We start from the raw sequence: 23,131 nt of genomic DNA on the forward strand, positions 1-23,131 counted from the left end.
ATCAAGTCCCGATTCGGGCTCTCTGCTCAGCAGGGAGCCTGCTTCTCTCTCTCTCTCTCTCTCTCTCTGCCTGCCTCTCCATCTGCTTGTGATATCTTTCTGTCAAATAAATAAATAAAATCTTAAAAAAAAAAAAAAAACAACCCACAGAATTTGCTAGCCTTCTTCTGCTATCTGAGGATACCTGAAAGAGGGCCAATACCCAACTATGCTGGCACCTTGACCTTACACTTCCTAGCCTTGACAACTGTAAGAAATAAATTTCTGTTGTATACAAGCTATTTAGTCTGTGGTATTTTGTTACAGCAACCCAAATGGATTAAAACAGCATTATCATTCTGAAATTATTTGCTTATTTACTTGCTTATTGTCTCCTCACACTAAGTGTAAGCTCCATAGAGCAGAGACTAGTCTATGTGGTATCCTCCATGCCTATGCTTGACTTGTTATAAATGCACCATTCAAAATAGTTCAGTCAGGGAGCCTGACTGGCTCAGTTGGTGGAGCACATGATTCTTGTCTCGGGGTTGAAAGTTCGAGCTGCACATTGGGTGTGGAGATTACTTAAAAATAAAATCTTAAAAAAAATAAATTAGTTGAATCAACAAATTAAGAAATCAGCACCTATGATATAGTCTGAGATGCCCCAATGACTCTAGAACATCTCAATATTCTTCCTCAATGTCTGAAATTCTCACTTAGGCAAATAAGGAAGACACTAAGGGAGCTCCTTGAATGATTACATCATGAAAATCTGAACAGACGTAAATTAGCTTAGGAACTGGAGCAAGAGATAAGTAAGTTGTAACTGAGGTTGTGGGCCAGGTAAGATCAGAATCATGAAGTAGATCTTAGTTAATTGCAAACAAGTAGATGGCAGACCTTGACAACAGTGTGGGGAGCCTTACTTGGGTTGTAGAGATTATAGCTACAAGAAGTTTTAAGATAAAGTACAGAGGAGAAACCAGAATTAAAACCAAAGCAGGCAGATACTACAGTGTTTACCAGAATGTTCTAAGCAGAGAAGCGAAAAACCAGGGCATAGGGGAATATTCTTCAGGCTTCAGAACAGATCAAGCAGGGAGAAGTAGTGGGTTACAGCCAGAGCCTACAGAGCAAAGCCCCTGAGAACAGGCACAGAGGAATTAAGGGGATCCATGACATTACTTCTGGATGAAGAGAGAGATATTAGAAGTGTCAGCCAATTTAGGCAGATTTTGACAAAAGTAATGGAGACTCCCACTTTTGTCACTAGTAGGAATATGGAAAGGGGCAAGGTTGAGGTGTGGAAAAACACTGTCCTTTGGGCAGTAACCTATACATGACTACAGACACCAACGCTATAACAGCGTTTCTGGACACAGTCTAATTTTAGCCAACCCTCTGATTTGGGACCTTGGGTCCAGCCACACATCTCTGGGCTCTTTCTGGGATTCTATCCTTGAGATTTTAAAATTCGAGGCTGAATTTGTGAAGATAGCCAGAAACATCTCACATATGACCCAAGTTAGCTTTTTGATGAAACAGATCTCTTGAACTGAAGAACCCACCTGGCCTCATAGCAACTGGTTTATTTTCCTCATCTGAACTGCTGAGCTACCACCCTCTAGGACTTTGGCAATTGAGTCAATATGGTTCTGAAATCTGAAGTTAAGGGATTCAACTGAAACTTGCTTGCCTGAGGTGTGTGGGGGGGAAGTTGAGTAGCATCTGTAAAACAGGGACAACATTTGTGCCTACTTAGGATTATTATTGGGAAGAAACGTGTTAATACTGTACAGTGTCTGAGAGAGAGAAGGGCAGAAGGGAAAGGGAGGGAAGGAAAGGAAGAAAATTAAAATGTTAGTGACTATTCAACTCTCTTCTCAGAGTTGGGACTGAGGCTAGACTCAAGCCAGTGCCCTTTGTCCTCTGTTTCCTCAAATATATGACAAAAGTGTATAGGCTTGGTGCTGATAGGGGAGGACTTCCCACGCCCAACACTGTATTTTCCCGAGAAAGTTACATGACAAGGCTGTGCTTGTTTATCACTGTTGGCAAAGTTAGAAGGTAATAAGCATTAACCAGGAAATAAAATAATAATAATAAAATATAATAAAATAATAAATAAATAATGCAAATTTACTTCTAATTTGGTCAAGGTTGGACTTTTAGTTTAAAGGACTTCTTAGGCTAGCTTCTTTGGTCCTGTGATGTGCAAAGTTAGTAACTATGAATACAGCATTTCCATTTTCCTGTTCAAAACCGAATAAATGAAGTCAAAACATAAAACACGATTGCCACATTAATACCACTAATCATTTGGAGTAAATGAACAAAAAGCAAGAGTTGCACCAAAAAACTAATAGAAAGGGTAAGCACTCTGTTAAAGTTATTGAAACCAAAAGCAGGCAGGCACACTGCAAATGCGGTCTAACTGCACACTTCTGAAGATATTTAGATCGGGCTTTCATTCCTTTTTCTCCAGTGACTTGATTCTAATAGCAAAGTATGATGATTAATTTATGCCAGTGGCAATATGTCCTTATCTACATGCTGTCCTAGACAGTTAAAATACTCAGTCTTCCTTCTCAGAAAATATCCTGTTTTATATTTTCATATCTGTAATGATAGTGACCTGTCCAGTAGAGGACGTTGTGAAGAGCAAGATCTTCAGAATTAGCTAGAACTGGGTTGGCGGGCAAGTTACTTGGTTTTTGCTAATGCTTACTTCCTCATTTAGAAAATGCAGATGATAATTCTTACCCCAGAGTGTTAAGGAGACGTTCAAATATCATAACTAATTGTTAACTGAAAACTCTTAGATGACTTGCTAATTAGTTGTTGATTGTCTGATTTTAAAGATTGGTTGAAACTGCTGCTTTCATGTAAACACTCTTTCAATGACATTTTAATGAAAGGCTTTCTGTACTCACATTAACATTTAAAATGTAATAAACATTGCACATTTGTTTAAAGCAGTTTAGGTGACCAATAAATATTACCTATATCTTGGATTTTTAAAACTATAGCCATTGCATGTTAAGAATTAAAAGCAAATGAACCATACACAAGTGAATAAAAACAATATTTTTTTCTCAAAATTATAAACATTCATTAAGTAACTAAAGTACTAATTAGATTCAACCTCGAGAGACTCACTACCCTATAATTACGTTGACAAGTGAACACGTGCCTTGGAAGTTTCTTTTTAAATCTTTGAAGTTATCTTATCATCTGTCTATTCTGTTTTGCACTTGTTTGTTTGTTTGTTTGTTTCTAGAAAAATTGTGGGTCTTATAAAGAAATTGTCCCCAACCCCCACCCTCAAACTTGGTCCATCCCCCAACTTCATAGTTGGTCCAAACTCTTCAAAAATTCTAAAGCAGAATTTCTGCTGCAGAAATTCTGATTTCCCCATTCTCTCAGAATTCCTTTTTTTCCTTGAGCCGTCTCCCAGTAGGTGAGTCTTAGGGACACTCCCATCCCATCATAAATAAGCCAGATCCTTAGTTGCCCGTCCACACTGAGTTCCTGTTTTCCTTGTCTCAGGTGAGAATCACAGGGTCCTTCTGTTCTCCTCCGTTCTTGGTGAAGACACAAGTCCAAATGCTGGCTCTTCTCATTGACAAGGGTAAATGTGCTAAGGTTTTCATGGACTAGCACAGAGGAGCAGAGGTAACTGTAAGTACTAATGGATCTTTATAATGGCATTAGAAGGTTGACTTTGTAGCTAATTTTTCTTTTTGGATAGCATTTGTCCCACATTTTGATATATATGATGTGTTAGATGTATTGTTTATTTTAATAACAACAACAGTAATGATTATGAATGAGTACTCGTATCTTGTACAGGTAATAAACATGCTAACAGCCAAAGGAAATTTGATACCGAGAGATAATTTTGTTAACTATTGCTTCTTTGAGTTTTGGTAACGGCTCTTCCTCCTCTTTTGTGAAATGGAAGCAGAGCCAGTTCGTTCAGCCAAACTGATAAATAATCGCCAAACACTGTAGAGATATCTGAATTCTATATTAATAATTTTTGTTACTATTCATTTTAAATATCACTTATTTATATGCTACTTACTTATTCCCCTAATCCAATATCAAGGCTGAAAACTGTCCAGATAAATCACATTTGATAAGTTAGAGAAATATTTCCATCAGGCTGAGTGAAGAGTTTGAAGTCTGAGCTTGAAAAGGTTGCTTTCTTAGTGGACTCCTCCATAAGATGTGAAGAAGCAGTCATAACTGAATTAATGCAAGGCACACGAAAGCTAGAGCCAGTCTGATCTGCTGATAGAGTCTGATTCATGAAGACCATGCTGTGAGCTGAAGAATGCCATTGCTGATGAAGGCCATCATCAGATCTGGCTCCATGGTGGTATGAATTAGTTGACTATCTCACTTCTACCAGAACAATTCCAGAACGCTCATACATTTAGAGTGAAAAAAAAAAATTTTTTTTTTAAATTTCCTAGGGAAGCTTTAATGCTACCAGGTCTATGAATCATGAAATAGTCTTGGATTTTGTCTACTTTTGTCATGCTTTTCCCTGCCTTTCATACAAGGGGGTGGAGGCAAGGGATAATATTATTAATAATAACAGGAACAACTTACGTTTATTTGGTATTTACTCTGGATCAGGTGTATGGGAGAAAAAAGAACTTGCCTTTACCCTGTTAGGTTCTGCACCTGGAGCCTGTGAGTTGAACTGACAAAAGACAGATTAAAGGGAGAAAAACATACAAACTTTAATATTTTTATATGCACGTGGGAGCCTTTATAGTAGTTCAGTCATTTACAGACATTAAAGAATCTTCAGACAGATCAGAATTCTATTCTGGTTGCGAAGAAATTAAATGAATGAGGTTTGAGAATTCTGTGGAGGCCACCAAATAAGAAAGGGCCTGTTCTCAGTACTCAAAACCCAGATACGTCAGACTCCAGAACTTTTGCTATCAGAGTGGCTTGATCCATTTGTTCCTCAGTTTAAAAAAAAAAAAAAAATTTACGTTGTGACCCAGTGCACACACTTAGAAGCATAAAACAGACAGAAAAGGTCCATAAAATAATTTTCTTACTGCAAGTGATGATGGTATTCTCACGCTTCCAATTCTGTTCTGCCCTGTTCTCTCCTAATCTAACCGTTCCACTCTATCAGAGTCAATTTCACTTCTTTTTTTTTTTAAATGGTCATTACCACCAATTAAATCAGTTGTATGGCCCGCTAATAGTTGGTGGACTGAACTTTGGAGAAAAAATTCTAGAAATAGGCCTCCCCAACATCACTTTCTTGGATTGGATAATCGTGCTCATAACTCCTCTCCATTTTTGCCTAAGATGCCCCTAAAATGCTTAGGCAACATTTAGCCCTTGCTCTGCAATGCTCTTTGTAATTACATTTAGACCAGAGGTGATCTCAGTGTGGAAGCATTATCCGAACTCTTCTATTTCCTTGAGCTGGAAGCATGTGATCTCTGTCGAGGCCAAACAGCAGCAACCTCCCAACCTCTAGGTGAAGTAAGGGGGCAATTTAATTGCAAAGAAATACAATTTTTTACTGAGTTTGTACAATTTGAAGTAAATTTTGCAGCTATGACTCGTTCTCTTCCCTTTTGCCTTTTTCACTGACCATGCTTTTTAAAGAAATTAGAGTCCTGATATAACCCCCAAACTTCTCTGTAGCATCTAAAAATTTCAGCATCCCCAGTAAACACTTCTTTGGCCTTCTTGGACTAGGAATTCACAACCCCTAAATTTTTCCAGAGATATCCTTATTCTAATTACATATATTGACTTTTCTGGTTGCTGTACGTCAAAAACCACTATCTCCATACCTTACTACAGTTGTCTTTCTTATGGTTTGGAGGAAACGCAAATGAACCATAATAAGCAAGATTTCATAATATAGGTAGTCCATGGGTAACAATACTGCACTCCAGATTTGCATAGCTTCTTGTAAAAAATACTTCATAGGTATCATTTCACACATCATCCCAGCATCCCTCAGTGTGAGACTGATCGGGGTATCACCAATATATTTTTAAAAAGTTAATACCTAAAGATTGAGTAATTGAATCTTCCAGTTCTTGCATGATATAACTAAAAATGGAAATAACATCTCAATCTTTTTTGGTCTGGGCTCCTTAATCCCTTTAGCTGTGGGTTAAAGGTCCCACCAGCCTTCAGGTCCCATTGGCAGGTAGAAGACTCAGTTAAGATAGGAAGAAAAAAAATTAAAAGTAGATGTATATATATAGATGTAAAAATCAAACAACAAAAAAAAGTAGATGTATGAAGAGGAGAGAAGAGTCTTTGTAAAGGGAGACTCCAATAAATGTTACTAGCTATGATCTATGGCACAGTTGTTTTGATCTTGAGCTATAACACACCCCAACTGGTGGCAGTTAGGGACTGTCCTGAGAGAACAGGTTAGATTTGAATTAGTAATCTTAAAAATCCCTGCTAATTATAATCACTAAGATAAATCTTACTTTCCATACCACAATGCAAGGTCAAAGTAGCTACCTACTGTTACTTCTTCAACTCTCTTAACTCCTTATCTTCTCAATGTTTCAGATATAACAAATTATATTTTAACCAATAGGTGAACTTGTGCTTTGGGAGAATGGTAGGAAATGAAAAATAATTTAGTGAAACTGGGGAAAGGAAAAAGTAATCTGATCAAAGAATTAACTGATAGATAGATTCACTCATTCATCCATACAATTAAGTACTTATGGACCTTCTACTGTGTACCAGGCATAGTACAGGGAATTGGGGACACAGTAGTGAGTTCACAGTTTAGTGAAGAAAGATAGACTTATTTCAAATGGGAACACAAACTACGACTGGTACTAAGAAATAAATACAATTTTTATGACAGTCTTGACACATTTAAATTCGCCTTGGTGGCAATCAGAAATGAATACTTTAATAATCAGATGTGTCTGGAAAGGCTACACAGTGGGAGCAGTCATTGAGAGATCTATCTCTAGGCTCAGAACAGATTTTTACAGATTCAGGGCAAAGATTTATACAAGATGTGCAAGGCAGGATCCCATTGGAATGAAACATATATAATTCTCATATGGAATTCATATAGTCCACAGGCATCTGTCACCACAAAACTCTTCTTCCTCAAAGAAAGAGGGACTTTCATGTGGCTAATGAAAGATTTGAGTTTCATTTTACTTTACATCCTGGCCAAAAGCTAGACTAAACTGAGTTGCCACACATTCCTCAGAAGTGGAGAAAGAGGGGCTCCTGGGTGGCTCAGTGGGTTAAAGCCTTTACCTTTGGCTCAGGCATGGTCCCGGGGTGCTGGGATCTGGCCCCACATTGGGTTCTCGGCTCAGCAGGGAGCCTGCTTCTTCCTCTCTCTCTCTGCCTGCCTCTCCGCTTATTTGAGATCTCTGTCTGTCTAATAAATAAATAAAATCTTTAAAAAAAAAAGTGGAGAAAGAGATGAATAGGTGGGGAGGACAACTGCTTGCTTGAGAGTTCAGTCATAGTTTTGCTTTCACAAAATGTGCATTCTTAAGGTGGACTGTGGAACATGCATTTTTAGGAAAATAAATATTAAATTATTTAGAACATTGACAAGATTTTTGAACCAGTCCTCATTCCTAAGAAGAAAAAAAAACCATCTGCATCCTATGTGCAGCATTGAGTAGCCTGGTATCTCTACAGGCACCGAATAAATTGATAAGAAGGAAAACATCTGTTGTATTATCTTTTGAAACTGAGCTCATATGTTTTTCTTCCATGGTATTTACCTTCAGCATTGGCAAATGTGTTTAATCACATTGGATGCAATTGGGTCCCTACTGCCTTTGAAACAGGACATTTATGAGCAAATAGGTGTTTTCTGTCTGAATTAGACTATAGTGGCCATTGGGATCTTTGCTATAATCCCACATGCAGATTTAGTTACTATGACTTTGACAATTCGGAGAAACAAAACCCAAAAGTCACCTGACTGGTCAAGGAAAGAGAAATATTAGTTATTGCTAACAGAAGACCAATTGTAAACTCATAGCCCATATCAAAGCTGGTATACCTTTGTGACCGTCATTGCCCAAGGCACTGGTTATCACGGAGGCGCTTGTTCCTCCTAAACTTTGACGTCAGTGATACTAAGGCTTTTTGCCTATTTGTGCAAGGCAGCTGAGACACTGTAATTACAGAAGAACTAGGACTGGCCCCAGGTTTTTGGTGGTGGGATGTTGGGTTGGCTGTAAGTCAGGCATCACTAAGCTCCATCTGAGGCTTGACAAATAGCATTGCAGAGGGGAGGCCTAGTGAAGCTACTGTGTTTTCAAGTAGCCTCTAGAATTTTAGAGACTTGATTCAATTATTCAAGTACTTAGTTTCAGTCATATCTGGGTGTGACAGTGCTTCACGCAAAGCTATAGAAGACATAATTGTCTTCTGAGTAATGTTTGAACTCTATGGCTTCTGGATGCTTCTAGTTCATTTTTTATTTGAACATTTTCATCTTAAAGTGGTACCCTGAGCCATCATTTTGAGTTTACTGGAATTCAGAGTACATGAAGTTCATTTACTTAATTAAACGATGAACTCACCCAGCATGTACCACAGTGGGGACTGACAAAACATCCCCTACTGACCACGCTAATCAGGCTCATTGAACTCTTTCTGACTAAGCCTCAGACGCTGGGCTTCTGTATTCTTCCTTGTAGAATTTAGTTCTAGCAAGAATCCTGTTAAGTCAGTTTAGTAAGAATTCCCATCCTCCCTACCTGGTCACCTTGGATATCTGATTAGGTTTCCTATCTTCTACTATCCCCCCTGGTTTTGCCTGATCACCCTGGCCTGACTGTTAGGTCAGTTTAGCCAAAGTCTCCCCTCACCCTTGATGTTCCCTCTTAGTTAATTTTCCATCCACAGACACCCCTCCCCCCTCACTTTGCTCTTTGGCTATAAAGTCCCAAATTCTCTTACTGCTTTTGGGAACTGAGTCCAGTTCTATCCCCACTGCTTTTCCTTTGACAGCTCTGTGGATTCCTGGTGATTTGTTTTGATTTCTGTTTGAACACCTTCATTTTAAGGTATCACCTTGGCTGTAATTTTGAGTTTACTGAAATTCAAAGTATATCAAACTTATTCATTTAGTTAAATAATTAACTCATATATGTATCTACTGAATATCAAGTAAGTGGCTTGGAAATTCGAACAACCACCTAATCCTACAATTAAGGATATATTATGTACCTTCTGTTATAAGGACTCTCGGGTCTACAAAGACATTATGGACACAGAATGTTATTATAGGCACCTTTACTGTCTTTCCAAAGGAATTTCCTTCTAAGATTTAGATGAATTACTTTTTTATTTTCAATTAAACACTCTTGCTATTGAACTATCTTACATTTTCAAAAGATGAAATATTAGTTCTTTTATACCTTATCAATATAATTTGCTTAAGGCTTCAGTATTTAGAATTCATGTTTAATCATGTGGTGGTTTTCTAGCTTCTTAGATGTATTACCTTCTATTTATATCATGGCCGAACAGGAAAAACTTTTATCGCATAAAAAGAACAACAACAAGGGCACCTGGGTGGCTCAGTGGGTTAAAGCCTCTGCCTTTGGCTCAGGTCATGATCCCAGGGTCCTGGGATGGAGTCCCGCATCAGGCTCTCTGCTCAGCAGGGAGCCTGCTTCCTCCTCTCTCTCTGCCTGCCTCTCTGCCTCCTTGAGATCTCTGTCAAATAAATAAATAAAATCTTTAAAAAAAAGAGAGAGAAGAAAATGGCACATGGATTTTTCTGCCTTGGGGGTATTATGCTGGTCTCTTAAGTTTGCTCAGAACTTGGCTTAGATCGAGAATGACTTGTAACTGGAGGTAGAAGTTAGCCTTTGAGTTGAAATTAGAGACCAAGCAGTACTTCAGAAATGACACACAGCCTACCAAATGTAATTAGTTTACAAGGGCTACCAAGGCAGCAAATTTGGGGCCAGCTGCTCACTTGAAGTTTTGCCTTTTATTTTTCATATTAAAGAATGATTCCTGAAGTATTTACGGAGGTAATTTAGATACATTAAAGTTATCTTCAGCAACCTGAGGCTTGGGGCTATTTGATTAAGTATTGTAACAATACTTTTCTCATGTGCATTTGTTCTGGGGGTTAGTAGGGTAATGGGGACCTCAGAGGTGCTTTGGAAAGACACCTTAAACCTTGGGACTCTCCACTCTGTCCTTCCTTTCAGTCTTCACTGAGCTTTTACCAAAGTTATAATCTTGGCTTTATCACTATTTGTCCACATTTCTGAATGTTCACCTTTATATAATTTATATATTATATATTTATATAATATATTTATATAATATTTATATATTATATAATATATAATAATTTATATATTATATAAATATAATAATTTATATTAAAAATCTATATATTTATATTTAATCTATATCTGTATATTATATAAATATAATATATGATATAAATATATAATATAATAATTTATATATTATATAAATATAATAATTTATATTAGAAATCTATAACAATTTTAACAGTAAGAGAATTTTATCTAAATTCAGTTCTTAATTCCACTGAGATAATATATACATAGACTCCTTATAGGAAGTAAGACTATCAGAAGAGTGGTTTCTGAAGACAGTCCTGTGACTGACTTCTACACCTGTTAATTATGATTTTCTAGAAAGAAAGCATTTGTTGTAGAAAAGAAGAGCTTAGCATTGAACCAAGAAATTTAGCTGTTTTGTTTGGCTTTTTCTGTCTGTGACTGTCTTCTCCTTACCTCAAAAATCCCAACTACCAACTCCTTCAAAACATGACATGAGGGCCACCTGGGTGGCTCAGTCAGGTAAGTGTCTGACTCATGATTTTGGTTCAGGCCATCATCTTTTGGTCATGAGATGGAGCCCAAGTCCCATGTTGGGCTCCACTCATCTGGAGTCTGATTGGGATTCTCTCTCTCTCCCTCTGCGCCTCCTACCACATTTGCATGCCCACGCGTGCTCTTTCTCTCTCTTAAAAAAAAAAAAAAAGGTAAAACGAGAACCCAGTGAATAAACAGTAAGAAAGTGGATGGTTATTTTCCTCTTCCCACTAAGGAGAAGGTGAGCTTCAAATCTGTTCTGACAAACAAAATTCTAGCCTCAAATTCTGACCCTGGTATTATGATCCGAGCGGAAGGCAGCCACTCAACTGGTTGAGCCACCCAAGTTCTCCTGGAAGATGAAATTCTTGTGTAAAGTCTCTAGTAGATCTTCTAAAGAGATGCATTTCTAGATACTAACCTGTGTCTGTCCCCAATTCTGTGACCCAAGGCTTTGTCCAAAAATGTATAAAGAAGAGATACATCGTTTCATAAAAAAAGTTACCTATTTTTATATCTATACATAAATTTTGTGTGTGTAGGTATGTGTGTCTATATACATATAGACACACAGATATCTACAAATGTAGCGCATCTTTTACTTAATCTTTTACTCAGTTCACTTTGAGATATGATGGAGCACTATTCCAAATAACACTTCAACTTGTTCCTCAGTAGGAGATTTTGGTTGACTCAATAGTTTCTAGCACATTTTTGATACACTACTTCTGGGAGAAATGAATTTTGCCTCCTCCCCTACTTGCCCCCCTTAAAGAAATAAGATGAAATCTCATAATTTTATGAGAGGTTTTTTTCAATTTTTGGCATGCCACTATAAGGTGGTCTTTCAAGAAATAACAAACAAAAATGAGAGATTCAACTGAAATGCTATTTAACAAGGCTTTGCTAAGGCAATGCTTGGCATAGCATTCTACACAAGTGGGAAGGCAAAAGGAAAAACAGGTACATTCGTCTCCCTGTAGGCGCAGTAATGATTTGGAAAGATGAGACAAATGTTAGCTATTACAGGATTTGTATCATGCAGAAGAGAATGTAATTTTATTGGTTCAAACAGGAGTTCTCCAGTTTCTAGAACAGAATTAAACTCCTGCCCTTCAAGTTGAGAACTTGGTAAAGTTGACAGTCTTGATACAGAAACGTAACATTAACCATGTATTCTCTATTTATTTTCTTCCATTTATAGATGAAGCAACTTGCAAAACATTCTTGAAATATGAAGCAAGAAGAATAACATTTAAACGTCGTGTGATCATTATACCTCTTTATCCATCAAAGTGGCTTCATTCCACTACCTCTCTTCTATGCTCAGATCTTGCATTTTTGAAAGATCGGACAAGCTGAAGTGCTTGGGAGAAAATTTTCAGCCATTCGTCTTTGCAATGGGTGTGCTCAGGTTCCAGCGTATCCTCTTTAGGAGTTCTGTGGGATCCAGTGGACTCACGCAAGCCGCGCTCACCCTCCTTTTTATTATATGTTGCTCGACTCAGGAGTACAGAGCACCCCCTTTTATTCCAAACATATCTTTCCTCTGGGTCTGGAATATCCCAAGTGAAAGGTGTGCTATAAATTTTAACGTGCATCTAGATCTGAACCTTTTCTCTCTAGTAGGAAGCCCTCGAAAAACTGCCAAGGGACAAAATATTACAATATTTTATAATAGCAGACTTGGCTACTATCCTTACATAGATGACAAGACTGGCAAAGGTATGAATGGAGAAATCCCCCAGACTGGAAACATGATAAAGCACTTGGCGAAAGTCAGGAAAGATATTGACTATTACATAGACGTAGACACGACGGGCCTGGGTGTCATTGACTGGGAAAACTGGAGGCCTATCTGGATAAGAAACTGGAAACCTAAAGATATTTACAAGAACCTTTCTATTGAGTTGGTTCACCAACAACATGCAGAACTTAATGACACAGAGGCCACCAAGAAAGCCAAAGAAGATTTTGAAAGCGCAGGAAGGTGTTTCATGGAAACGACCTTAAAACTGGTGAAAGACCTTCGGCCAAATTATTTATGGGGCTTTTATCTTTTTCCTGATTGTTACAATGGTTTTAAAGATACCAATTACAATGGAAGTTGCCCTGATATAGAAAAGAAGAGAAACGATAGACTCGACTGGTTATGGAAGGAAAGCACGGCCCTTTTCCCATCCATTTATTTGAACAGCAAATTCAAATCTACTTTAAAAGCTGCTCTCTATGTCCGCAATCGTGTTTTGGAAGCCATTCGGCTTTCTGCAGTACACAGTGTTAAACATCCACTTCCAGTTTTTGTATATACCCGTCCAGTTTTTGTTGACATAGATTTGAAATATCTTTCTCAGGTAAGTCAAGGTGTGAGACCTATGAACTAGCAACCACAAAAGGTGTTTAGTGGAATTCAACATCATTTTTGAAGGGAGTGAGATTTGGCTTTTAACATCCTTTACAAATATGCACACAGATAAGTACTCCATTTTAATGTGAATGCAAAATAAGAGTATATTTCATTTGTTTATTTATTTAAGATTTCATTTATTCACTTGAGAGAGCGAGATAGAGCACGCATGCACAGCAGAGAGAGAGGCAGACAGAGGGAGAAGCAGGTCCCCCACTGTGCAAGGAGCCTGATGAGGGACTCAATCCCAGGACCCCAGGATCATGACCTGAGCTGAAGAGACCAGTTTAACTGATTGGGCCACCCAGGCATCTCAAGAATATATTTCTTTTAAATGTGATCATATAATATCTTAGCAACAATGAAAAAACTAGGTAGCACATTCAATGTATTAACTCAGTTCCCTTTTTTCCCTTTCATGGGGTTTGTCAATAGAAGTAATTAAAATAATAACAGAAAAATCTATATATTTGTGATAGTAAGGATGTGGTGGCAACAGAAATAGTGGGGAAATATTTGAATTATTATTGTTGTCAGAATTCTTAGCTTTGGTGTTACTGTCTTATGCATAGCATTTCTATTTTATTTCTGTTAACTCTTTCTGTCACATTCACCAGGAGGACCTTGTGAACACAATCGGTGAAACAGTTTCTCTAGGTGCTTCTGGAATGGTAATGTGGGGAAGCCTCAATATAAGCCAAAATGTGGTAAGTTGAATTGACAGGAAATAGATGAAAAGATTTCTACTTTTAATGTTTTTGAGGATGGTTGTACTGAATAATAAAAGTAAGTACTATGTTTGGCACATAGTAGTATGTGCTCAGTTAATACTGGTTGCATCAAGCTGTCCTTCATTTGTGTGGTTATGTTATAAGGCAGAAAAAATTGTACCTCTTTTCCAGCAAGGAAACAGAAATTCATTGAAACTGACCAAAATTCTCTAGGCTATAGGGCTAGCAAGTAGCAAAAAGAGGACTACAAACTCAGTTTTCTGACATGGTGTTTGGCTTTTTGTATTGTACTGTGATAGGTCTCCTCTCAAAAAACCCATGAAGTAGTCAATGAAATAATAGTCCATTCATTCATTCATTCAATTACTGTTTATTAAGCACTTCTTTTAGTCATTCAATGGCAGTTTGTTACACGGGTCAGCAAATGACGGCCAGGGGCCAAGAATGAATTTTCTCCTTTTAAATGGATGGGGAAAAACTCCCAAAGAATAGCATTTATACTCAGTGAAAATTAGGTAATATTTAAATTTTAGTGTCTACTGGTTACGTTTTATTTAGTGGAATACAGGCATGTTTCTTAGTTTAGATGTCTATGGCTGCTTTTGCAGTACAAAGAAATAATCTGAATAGTTATGGCAGTCACCCTGAAATATTTACTGTCTGCCTCTATACAGAAAACGTGTGCTGACTCTTGGTTTATTGAACATCTACTGTGATTAAGTGCCAGATAATCCTAGGTGCTAAAAATGAATTTTTGAAGGGATTTGAATGAATTTTGAACTGAATGAAGAGAAGTCCCTTCACCATGAAGCTGCATCCTTACAAGTGGAAATGCAACTTATGCAGATACGATATGTCAGGTAGTGATAGCAATAGAGAGCAATAGATAGCAATAAAGAGCAATGAAGCAGTGTAGGCAGGATAAAGAGAGATAAAATGGTGGTACTTAAGATGGGGCAGTCACAGAAGGCCTCTCTGACGAGGTGCTGTTGGAGCAGAGACCTGATGAAAACCAGGCACCAAGTCTCTAAGACACCAAGCGGGGATGGTGAGTGCAAGAGCCTTCCGGCTGGAATGTGCTCGCCAAAGAAAGACAGAGGAGGTCAGTGTGACTGGAGTGCAGGGAGCAAGGAAGACTTGTGGTAAGCGAGAAGACAGAGGGTCTTATGGAGGGCTTCGCAGGCCACCATGGGGCTTTGTCTCTGATATGGAAGGCCACGAAGAGACTTGAGCAGAAGAGCTGCAGTCTCTGACCAACATTTCTTACTTAGCTGAGCTGAGGATCCACGGTGGACTGGCAAGAGCGGGAACAGGGAGAGGAAGCTGTTGATGGCCTGGACCATAGGTGCTGGCGTGTGGTTTGAATATAACCCAACAGTAGAACTGAGAGGTTGGACTGAGGGACTGGATGAGTAGGATGGATAAGAGAAGTGGTTAAGATTACTCGAAGGCTTCTGGTTTGAAGGTATTGGCCTCTGAGATGGGAGACACTTAAGGAGGAATGGTTTGGTGGGGGCTGGGTTGGGAGGAAGACAAAGGAGCCGGGAGTGGGGAAGAGGTGCATAAGCAATTGGGAATTACTTTTTTCAAAATATTACTAAATTGTTCAAACCTTCTCTGAGGGAGAGGAAAAGGAATACTTCCTTATTTTCCACAAGTTATATTTACTGTTGTCTATTTTAAGTAAAATTTTGAGTAAAACTTGTTTTATTAGGGAAAAAATGTCCACTTTTTTCTGTATGGGTGACTTCTTTTCATTTTTCTCCTAATGCAGTTTCTTCAGTTCAAAAGGCCTTTAACTATTACCACCTAATCCTTTTCTCTCTTCCTGTATTTTCATCCTTGTCTATTTTTCTGTGTCAGATCTGTCTTCCCAACCTCTTCAATCCTCTTGACTCAAGAGTAAAGCTATCACATGGACACTGCTAAACTGGAGCTCAACTTTTCTTTCTCTAATAGATGGGAAATATGAGAGACTTAGGTGCCACAGAGAATATCTCATAGAGCTCATGGCCAGGTAGACTTCTCTTAGGACCTATAGAGAAGAGACTTTATACAGCAATCTAAGACCAGAAGAGGCCTTTTGTCTCTTGTCCTTCAGATAGCCTCACTATATTATTAATTCATTTACAAAAGTACCTAACAGTAGTTCCCCATTATGAGATTCTTTCAAGGTCATCTGAGCCCTTCCACTTTTTGGTAGAACTCTATTGTCTCTGGCTTGATCACCAATAAGGAGAAATAATATAAAATAAAAGTATGGAGAAAGGTGTATGTCCCTGGTGCAAAATCTTCCATGTCAGAAAATCATTAAAAAAATTCTAATTCTCCTAAATATATTCCTAATTTTCATTCACTGTGTCTCAAATCTGTAAACACCTTTCTCAAGGGTCTTATAAATTATCTGATGGAATCATTTATAAATATTCCCCATACTACATTCCTTCTTTTTTTTTTTTTAAAGAACTGAGAACTCCACCCTTACTCTGATGAGGAGTGAATCAGGCTTTCTCCAATTAGTAGTACGGCATGACATATTATTATAAGTCACACCTAGTTTTTTTCTCTTATTATTGCATGACTCTCAGACTTGATTATTAAATATTTAGAAATTTTGTGAACTGGTTGTTAACACAACCATTATTAAAAATTAAATTACAAAAACTTAGAATGAAATAAGTAGTGTTAAAACCAAAGCAATACATACTCGGGGCACCTGGGTGGCTCAGTCTGTTAAGCAGCAGCCTTTGGCTCAGGTGCTGGGATTGAGCCCCGCGTCGGGCTCCCTGCTCAGTGAAGGGCCTCTTTCTCCCTTTCTTGCTTCCCCTGCTTGTGCTCTGTCAAATAAATAAATAAAACCTAAAAAAAAAGAAGTAATAAATACTTAAAATGTATCAGTTATATACTTCACTTTACTATTATCTATACTCTTGAGGAACTTGACATCTATTATATCTGCATAAGTGGAAATAGTACGTAATGATGTGCTTCTCCACACCATATTACCCCAACAGGGGCTTGATTTCCAATCACTCAGTGATAGCAGGTTGATAGCTTAAAACTGGCCACAGCAGATGTACTTATACCCCGTGGTATATTGACAAATGCTATAAACCAGACCTTATCTTTTAGAAAGTCAGTTTCAGATCCTTCCAAAGACTACATCTTGTGTGGGCTAACGATTCTCAAACCATTCTTATCCTTCACTCCTCTTTTTGCCCAGCTCTTGTCTCTGTGGTCACCCAGACTGTCATCTGAACTTCGTATCAATTCTCATATATCTTGGCCCCTGGGGATACAGTATTAAAGAACACTGACGAAGTCTCGGCACTCAGGCAGCGGATATTAACGTTGGAGGGATTAAGAAAAATATTTGATGTGATAAGTAATATATAGAGAATTAAAACAGATGTGAGAAAGTAGATAGGAAAGGTGTCTGAGGTTTAATTAAAGCTGCAATCTGAATGGCGCGATAAAGTGACCGTGTTAAAAATTAGAGGAAAGAGGGACGCCTGGGTGGCTCAGTGGGTTAAAGCCTCTGCCTTCAGCTCAGGTCATGATCCCAGGGTCCTGGCATCGAGCGCCGCATCGGGCTCTCTGCTCAGCCGGAGGCCTGCTTCCCTTCCTTTCTCTCTGCCTGCCTCTCTGCCTACTTGTAATCTCTGTCAAGTAAATAAATAAAATCTTAAAAAAAAAATTAGAGGAAAGAGCATTCCAAGCAGAGGGAAGAAGTAAGTGCAGTTTGAAATAAACTTGCCATTCTTATGAAACAACTAGCATGCTTAAGGCAGAGTAGGTAAGGGAGTGGTACTGAAGAGTAAGGAAGAATTACCTCACATCAGGTTGTATATAAGTCAGGCGAAGTTGAATTTTATTCTAGACACCATGCAAAACTAGGATTAAGAAGAGGTTTTCTACTGCTGCTATAATAATGACAACACACTTAGTTTAAACAAGAGAGAATTATTATCTTATACTTTGGAGTTCAGTAGTCCAGCATGGATCTTAACGGACTCAAATCAAGATGTTGATAGGGTTGCATTCCTGTCCAAGGGAGGACCCTTACTTGCTCATTTGGGTTGTTGGTAGAATTCATTTCCTCCTGGCTGTAGCAATCAGATGTCTATTTTCTGGCTGGATATGACGGCTAAGGGTTATTTCCAGCTTCTAGAGTTCACGGCACTCTCCAGCTCTTGGCTCTCTCCTCTATCTCAAAGCCAGCCATGCTGGGTTGAGTCTCCTTGATCTTTAATTTGTTCTCTTTCTTCCATCTCATTTTTTTAAAAATCCAAGCTGGAAAAGTTTCTACATTTTTAAAGGACTCATGTGATTAAATTGAGTCCATCCAGATAACCTGGGATAATCTCTCCATCTCAAGGACTACATTCTTCTCTGTAATCTTATGTATAACGTTCCTTTTGCCATGCAAGGTAACAAGGTCACAAGTTCCAGGGCATTAGAATATGGACATTCTTGGAAGGCCCTATTCTTCCTACCATTGCTGGCATCATCTCAAGGCATATAACGAGATAGAGTCAAGTGGAAGCTTCCAAGATTCCTTGACTTGCCTTCTGATCTAACACCACCATTTCCTTTGGTCTGCTGGAGAACTAGCATGGCCAGCTTTCTCAGTGGAACTATAGATTATGAAAGAAAGCAAGTGACTATCTTCCATGTTTTTGAAAAGACAGCATCCCAGTTTTAGAATGCATCAGTCTCAAGATGAATCATTTTACTTACTCATCACTCGTGCTCTGCCAAATAAGTGTATTTGTAAAAGAGCTGTCATAATTCACCCATAACTTGAACTATACATAACATTTAACATAAAGTATACTCAGTTGAACCTGTTTAGTTGTTTTGAGCTAGCAGTTGAGAAATCTTCCTCATGCTGTTTAAACTTGTCCTCACAAAGATGATTCTTATTAATTTTATTTATAATTTCATGAGGGCTAACCAATGATATGCTGGATCTTAATTCTAAGCACTTTTATATACATTGTATCTTGTCATCTTCACAACAACCCTAGGAGGTAAGTGCTATAACAATCCTTATTTTACAAACTATGAAGCTGAAGCATAACGGGGTTAACTGATTTGCCCTTAGGACACTAAGACTTAGAAAACTTGCAAGATTTCCAAGGTCACAGAGCTAGTCATTCATGGAACTGTGACCAATCTGGGAAGATGGGCCCCAGAGACCATTCTGTAACTGCTCTACCATCCTGCCCTATTTTAGGAATTATGGAAGAAGTCCAAGGCTAGGCTGAAGTTAAGGTTTAACTGGTCAATTATTCAGTTAAATCAAATGGCATGTGAAACTTACTTACAAAAAATGTTACAAAACAGTTGGAATAATCTTGTTTGATAAAGTAAAAATGGTAAACTACTTCCTACCTCTTGCTGGGTCTTGTTTTATCTTGCTTCCTTAGAAACCGCCTATCATAGTGAATTAATTCACAGATGAGCTAACTTGTCCCTTAATATTCTAACCTTCTTATAATTTTACAGCAATCTTGCACAGAGCTCGACAACTACATGAAGAATACACTGAATCCTTACATAATCAATGTCACCCTCGCAGCCAAAATGTGCAGTCAAGCGCTCTGCCAGGACCAAGGAGTGTGTGTAAGGAAACACTGGAATTCAAGTGACTATCTTCACCTGAACCCAGATAATTTTGTTATTCAACTTGAGAGTAATGGAAAATACACAGTACAAGGGGTACCCACACTTGAAGATCTACAACAATTTTCCCAAAACTTTTACTGCGCTTGTTATGCCAATGTCCATTGTATGGAGAGAGTTGATATGTCTGAAGTCCATACTATTAAAGTATGTGTGCCTGGAGATGTTTGTATAGACACCTTTCTAAACTCAGGACCCAGTGGTCAGCCTTCTAGCTGGAAGGAGAAATCAGCCACTTCGAGCAGTATCTTATCTGCCATGCCACCTGCCACAGGGTCTCCATGATCCTGCGAAAGATCTTAGTAGGTGCGTCAAAGCCAGATAGCAGAAGAGGACTCCAAAAACCCTCGAGTAGGCTCTCAAAGTGTACATATTCAAAATAAGAAACAATAAACCCATTCAAGTATAAGTTCAGTGTTTATTAAATTTTCTGCCTACATACATTGCTTTAATATCCTTTACACATCTATATACAACAGTTTAGCTAGCTTACTTACTAGGCAAATGACAGTTCCTATACACTTAAAGATTTATATTTGAAAAGTTCATCAAAACTTATGGGCAAGATAGTATTTTTTTTTTTGAGCAAAGATTGCTTTTTCGCAATCAAATTGAACCAGAGATCATTATTAATTGATGAACAAAGGATGTTGGCTAGCACTTTCAATTTTCAAAATTGTGGTCAGGGCAGTGTTACTGTAGTAGTATCCATTGATACTACATTTTGCTTTTGAAAATCAGAGTAGAATGTTAATTATTAATATTTCATAGAATTTGTTTTGTGAGAGGATATCCAACTTTGTATTTTCTAATTGCCATGAGCCTATAGCAAATATCTCACATACCATGATGTGTATATACAAGAACTAACAGGTATCTGCTATATTCTTGGTTCAATTTATCAAAAACTGATTGTAAGGTCTATACACTTAGAGCCTAGTGTTCTTCTGATAAAAGTAAAGATTTAGGGGCGCCTAGGTGGCTCAGCAGGTTAAGCCTCTGCCTTTGGCTCAGGTCATGATCTCAGGGTCCTGGGATTGAGCACTGCATTGGGCTCTCTGCTCAGTGGGGAGCCTGCTTCTCCCTCTCCCTCTGCCTGCCTCTCTGCCTACTTATGATCTCTCTCTCTGTCAAATAAATAATATATATATTTTTTAAAAAATTAAAGATTTAAATAATGCTAATTTACTGCAAATGAATGTCTTTCCAAGTAGTTTGTAATTTGCAATAAAAATGTCAAATTGTTATGGTAATAAACCTTATCTTTTAAAATGTAATATCCCAAGTGTACCCTGTCTGCCTTGAGCATGTAACTATGGATTTTAGGTATTTCATCTTGATAATTTCTTCAAGTTATGTTATAAAAAGGTAACCTTTAAAAAGTGATTATCCTGTCAGCTCTGTACATGGTTTAATAGGTATTCAGAATAAATACAAAAAACAGCCCCGTTTCCTTTCACTCTTGATGGTCTTTGACAATTCTGTGTACTTAAATGGCCTTATTTCATCTGAGCATCCATTCACATCTTTCATGAAGTATTTATTGAGCGTTTACTCTCTGCCAGGCTCAGTATTCAGTGTCTCAGATTCAAGGTGAAGTAGCATGGTCTTGCCTCAGGGAGTTTGTTATACATCTGAAGAAGATAAATATTTGAAAGTGGAAAATAACAACATAGTCTGTGATATAAATGCTATTAGAGAAGTCTGGCATGCTCTGGCATACAAATAAGAATTTGGAGGTGTCAGAAAATTTCAAGGCTGTCATGAAAGAGGATGTGTCTACTGCTCAAGAAGACAGAAAGGCAGTTAGTGTGGAGACACAAGACAGAGGAACTTCAGGAAGATGGACCATTGAGTGTGGTTTTGACCATGGTATGCAACAGATGGGTCAAATGGGTGAAATCTTTTGTCCACCACACTAAGAAGTTTGGTGTTTATAAGGAAGACACTCCCAAACTTCTTGATCTGCCGTGTTTGCCCATGTGTACCTGTCACGCCAGGACACATTTCTCTCTTTTTACTCCCTGCCACCTCCCTATGATGTAAGCATCATGAGGGCAAGTTTTTTGGTCTATTTGACTTGCTGCTATACCACAATGTGATGAACAGTATCTGGGACTTAGCGGGAGCCCGCTAATTATTTATTAAACAAATAAAAGCCAAGGGGGAGCCACTAAAGATTTTAAGTGTGGCAGTTGTCATGGCCACTTTTCACTGTCTGGATCCTCTTGGATCAAGGCTGCCCTTTTCCTTAGCTCTGTCCTTTATTCTCTGCTCCAATTACAATCCTGTGCCAAAACCAGTTTTCATAAGTAAGCCATGAGAAGAGACAATTTGATAATGATCTGGCAAGGATACTGTATATGGACCAGTTTAGTTTATTTAGAATACATAAATGGCTGTCAGGTGACTAGGACTTGGAAAGAATGGAGGCTGCAAGACAAACTGGAAAAGGCATGGATTCTGCAGTTGGACAGTTATAAGGGCAAATCCCAGCCTCCAGCGACTAGTAGCTACACAAGCTTAAGAGAGTTAACCTTCCGTTCCATATAATGGCAATGATACATACCTTTTAGGGTTCTTGAGAGGATTGATTAATATAATACATGGAAAGCATCTGGCCACAGAAGTAACTCTGTAGAAGTTTCTAGGAGGAAGGAGATGGATATGTTTTTATTGGGTGTGGGGAGATACCTGTATTGCTGTCCTTGGGTACAATGTCAAAACGGTAGATTTCTGCCATGGCAGATTTGGCCAAGAACCCAGTTAGGGAAAGAGACCACTAAATAGAAAAAAGAGAGTTGGCAGGAAAAATTTACATAATACACATCTTTCATGTGATCAGGTTTATAGAAGGAAACGTGGATTTCCACTTAGATCCAGTATTTCCACCAGGGATCATGTTTGTATCTGAGACACAAAGAGAATAATTTGATACCCCTGCTCTTCAGAAGCCTGCACACTGATAGAAATGATAAATATATCATCCCAAACTGTCCACAGAATGTGGCATCTACAGAAATTGTGAAAAATGAAGGGCTATAGGAAACACAGTTTCATCCTGTTAACACAATGTACTAAAGGAATTGAGCAATTTAGCTTCAAAAGATATGGAATTCATTTGTTAGATACAGACTGCATCCCTAAACTTTCAAGTGTCATACAAAACCCATTTCCCTGGTATAGCAGAGATCTCAGTTCCAAAGGTATAAAAGAAGATATTGGCTTTTAGTTTTGAAAGTGAATTTGAAAGGAGTATAGATAGAAAGTAGACTTTTGAGTTTATGATATAGATATTCAATATTGTTGGAAGAAAGCAGATGTTTACTAAGAGATCATTAGTAATCATGTCAGGGCACTTACTGAATGGAAATAAAGACATGAGACAGTGTTTAAAAAAAAGCTCTTGGCAGCGAACTTTGGATAAATACATGCATTCAGGA

At 38.1% G+C, this 23,131-nt stretch overlaps 1 protein-coding gene across 3 annotated transcripts; it reads left to right on the top strand.

Moving 5' to 3' along the window:
* The first annotated feature begins 3,423 nt into the window (after positions 1-3,423).
* On the top strand, positions 3,424-20,194 carry SPAM1 (sperm adhesion molecule 1). 3 transcript variants are annotated; one of them, XM_059171736.1, is made up of 4 exons: positions 3,424-3,663; positions 12,067-13,216; positions 13,887-13,976; positions 19,512-20,194. In XM_059171736.1, exons 2-4 carry the CDS (start codon positions 12,185-12,187, stop codon positions 19,971-19,973), a joined length of 1,584 nt encoding a protein of 527 aa, XP_059027719.1. In that variant the 5' UTR covers positions 3,424-3,663; positions 12,067-12,184; the 3' UTR covers positions 19,974-20,194. The 3 variants fall into 3 exon arrangements, with proteins under 3 accessions (XP_059027719.1, XP_059027721.1, XP_059027720.1); XM_059171738.1 differs by having other exon boundaries at positions 3,424-3,657; XM_059171737.1 differs by having other exon boundaries at positions 3,424-3,531.
* The last annotated feature ends 2,937 nt before the right edge of the window (positions 20,195-23,131 follow it).

This window comes from Mustela lutreola, chromosome 4, assembly GCF_030435805.1.
Source record: "Mustela lutreola isolate mMusLut2 chromosome 4, mMusLut2.pri, whole genome shotgun sequence".
Taxonomy (NCBI): Eukaryota; Metazoa; Chordata; class Mammalia; order Carnivora; family Mustelidae; genus Mustela; species Mustela lutreola.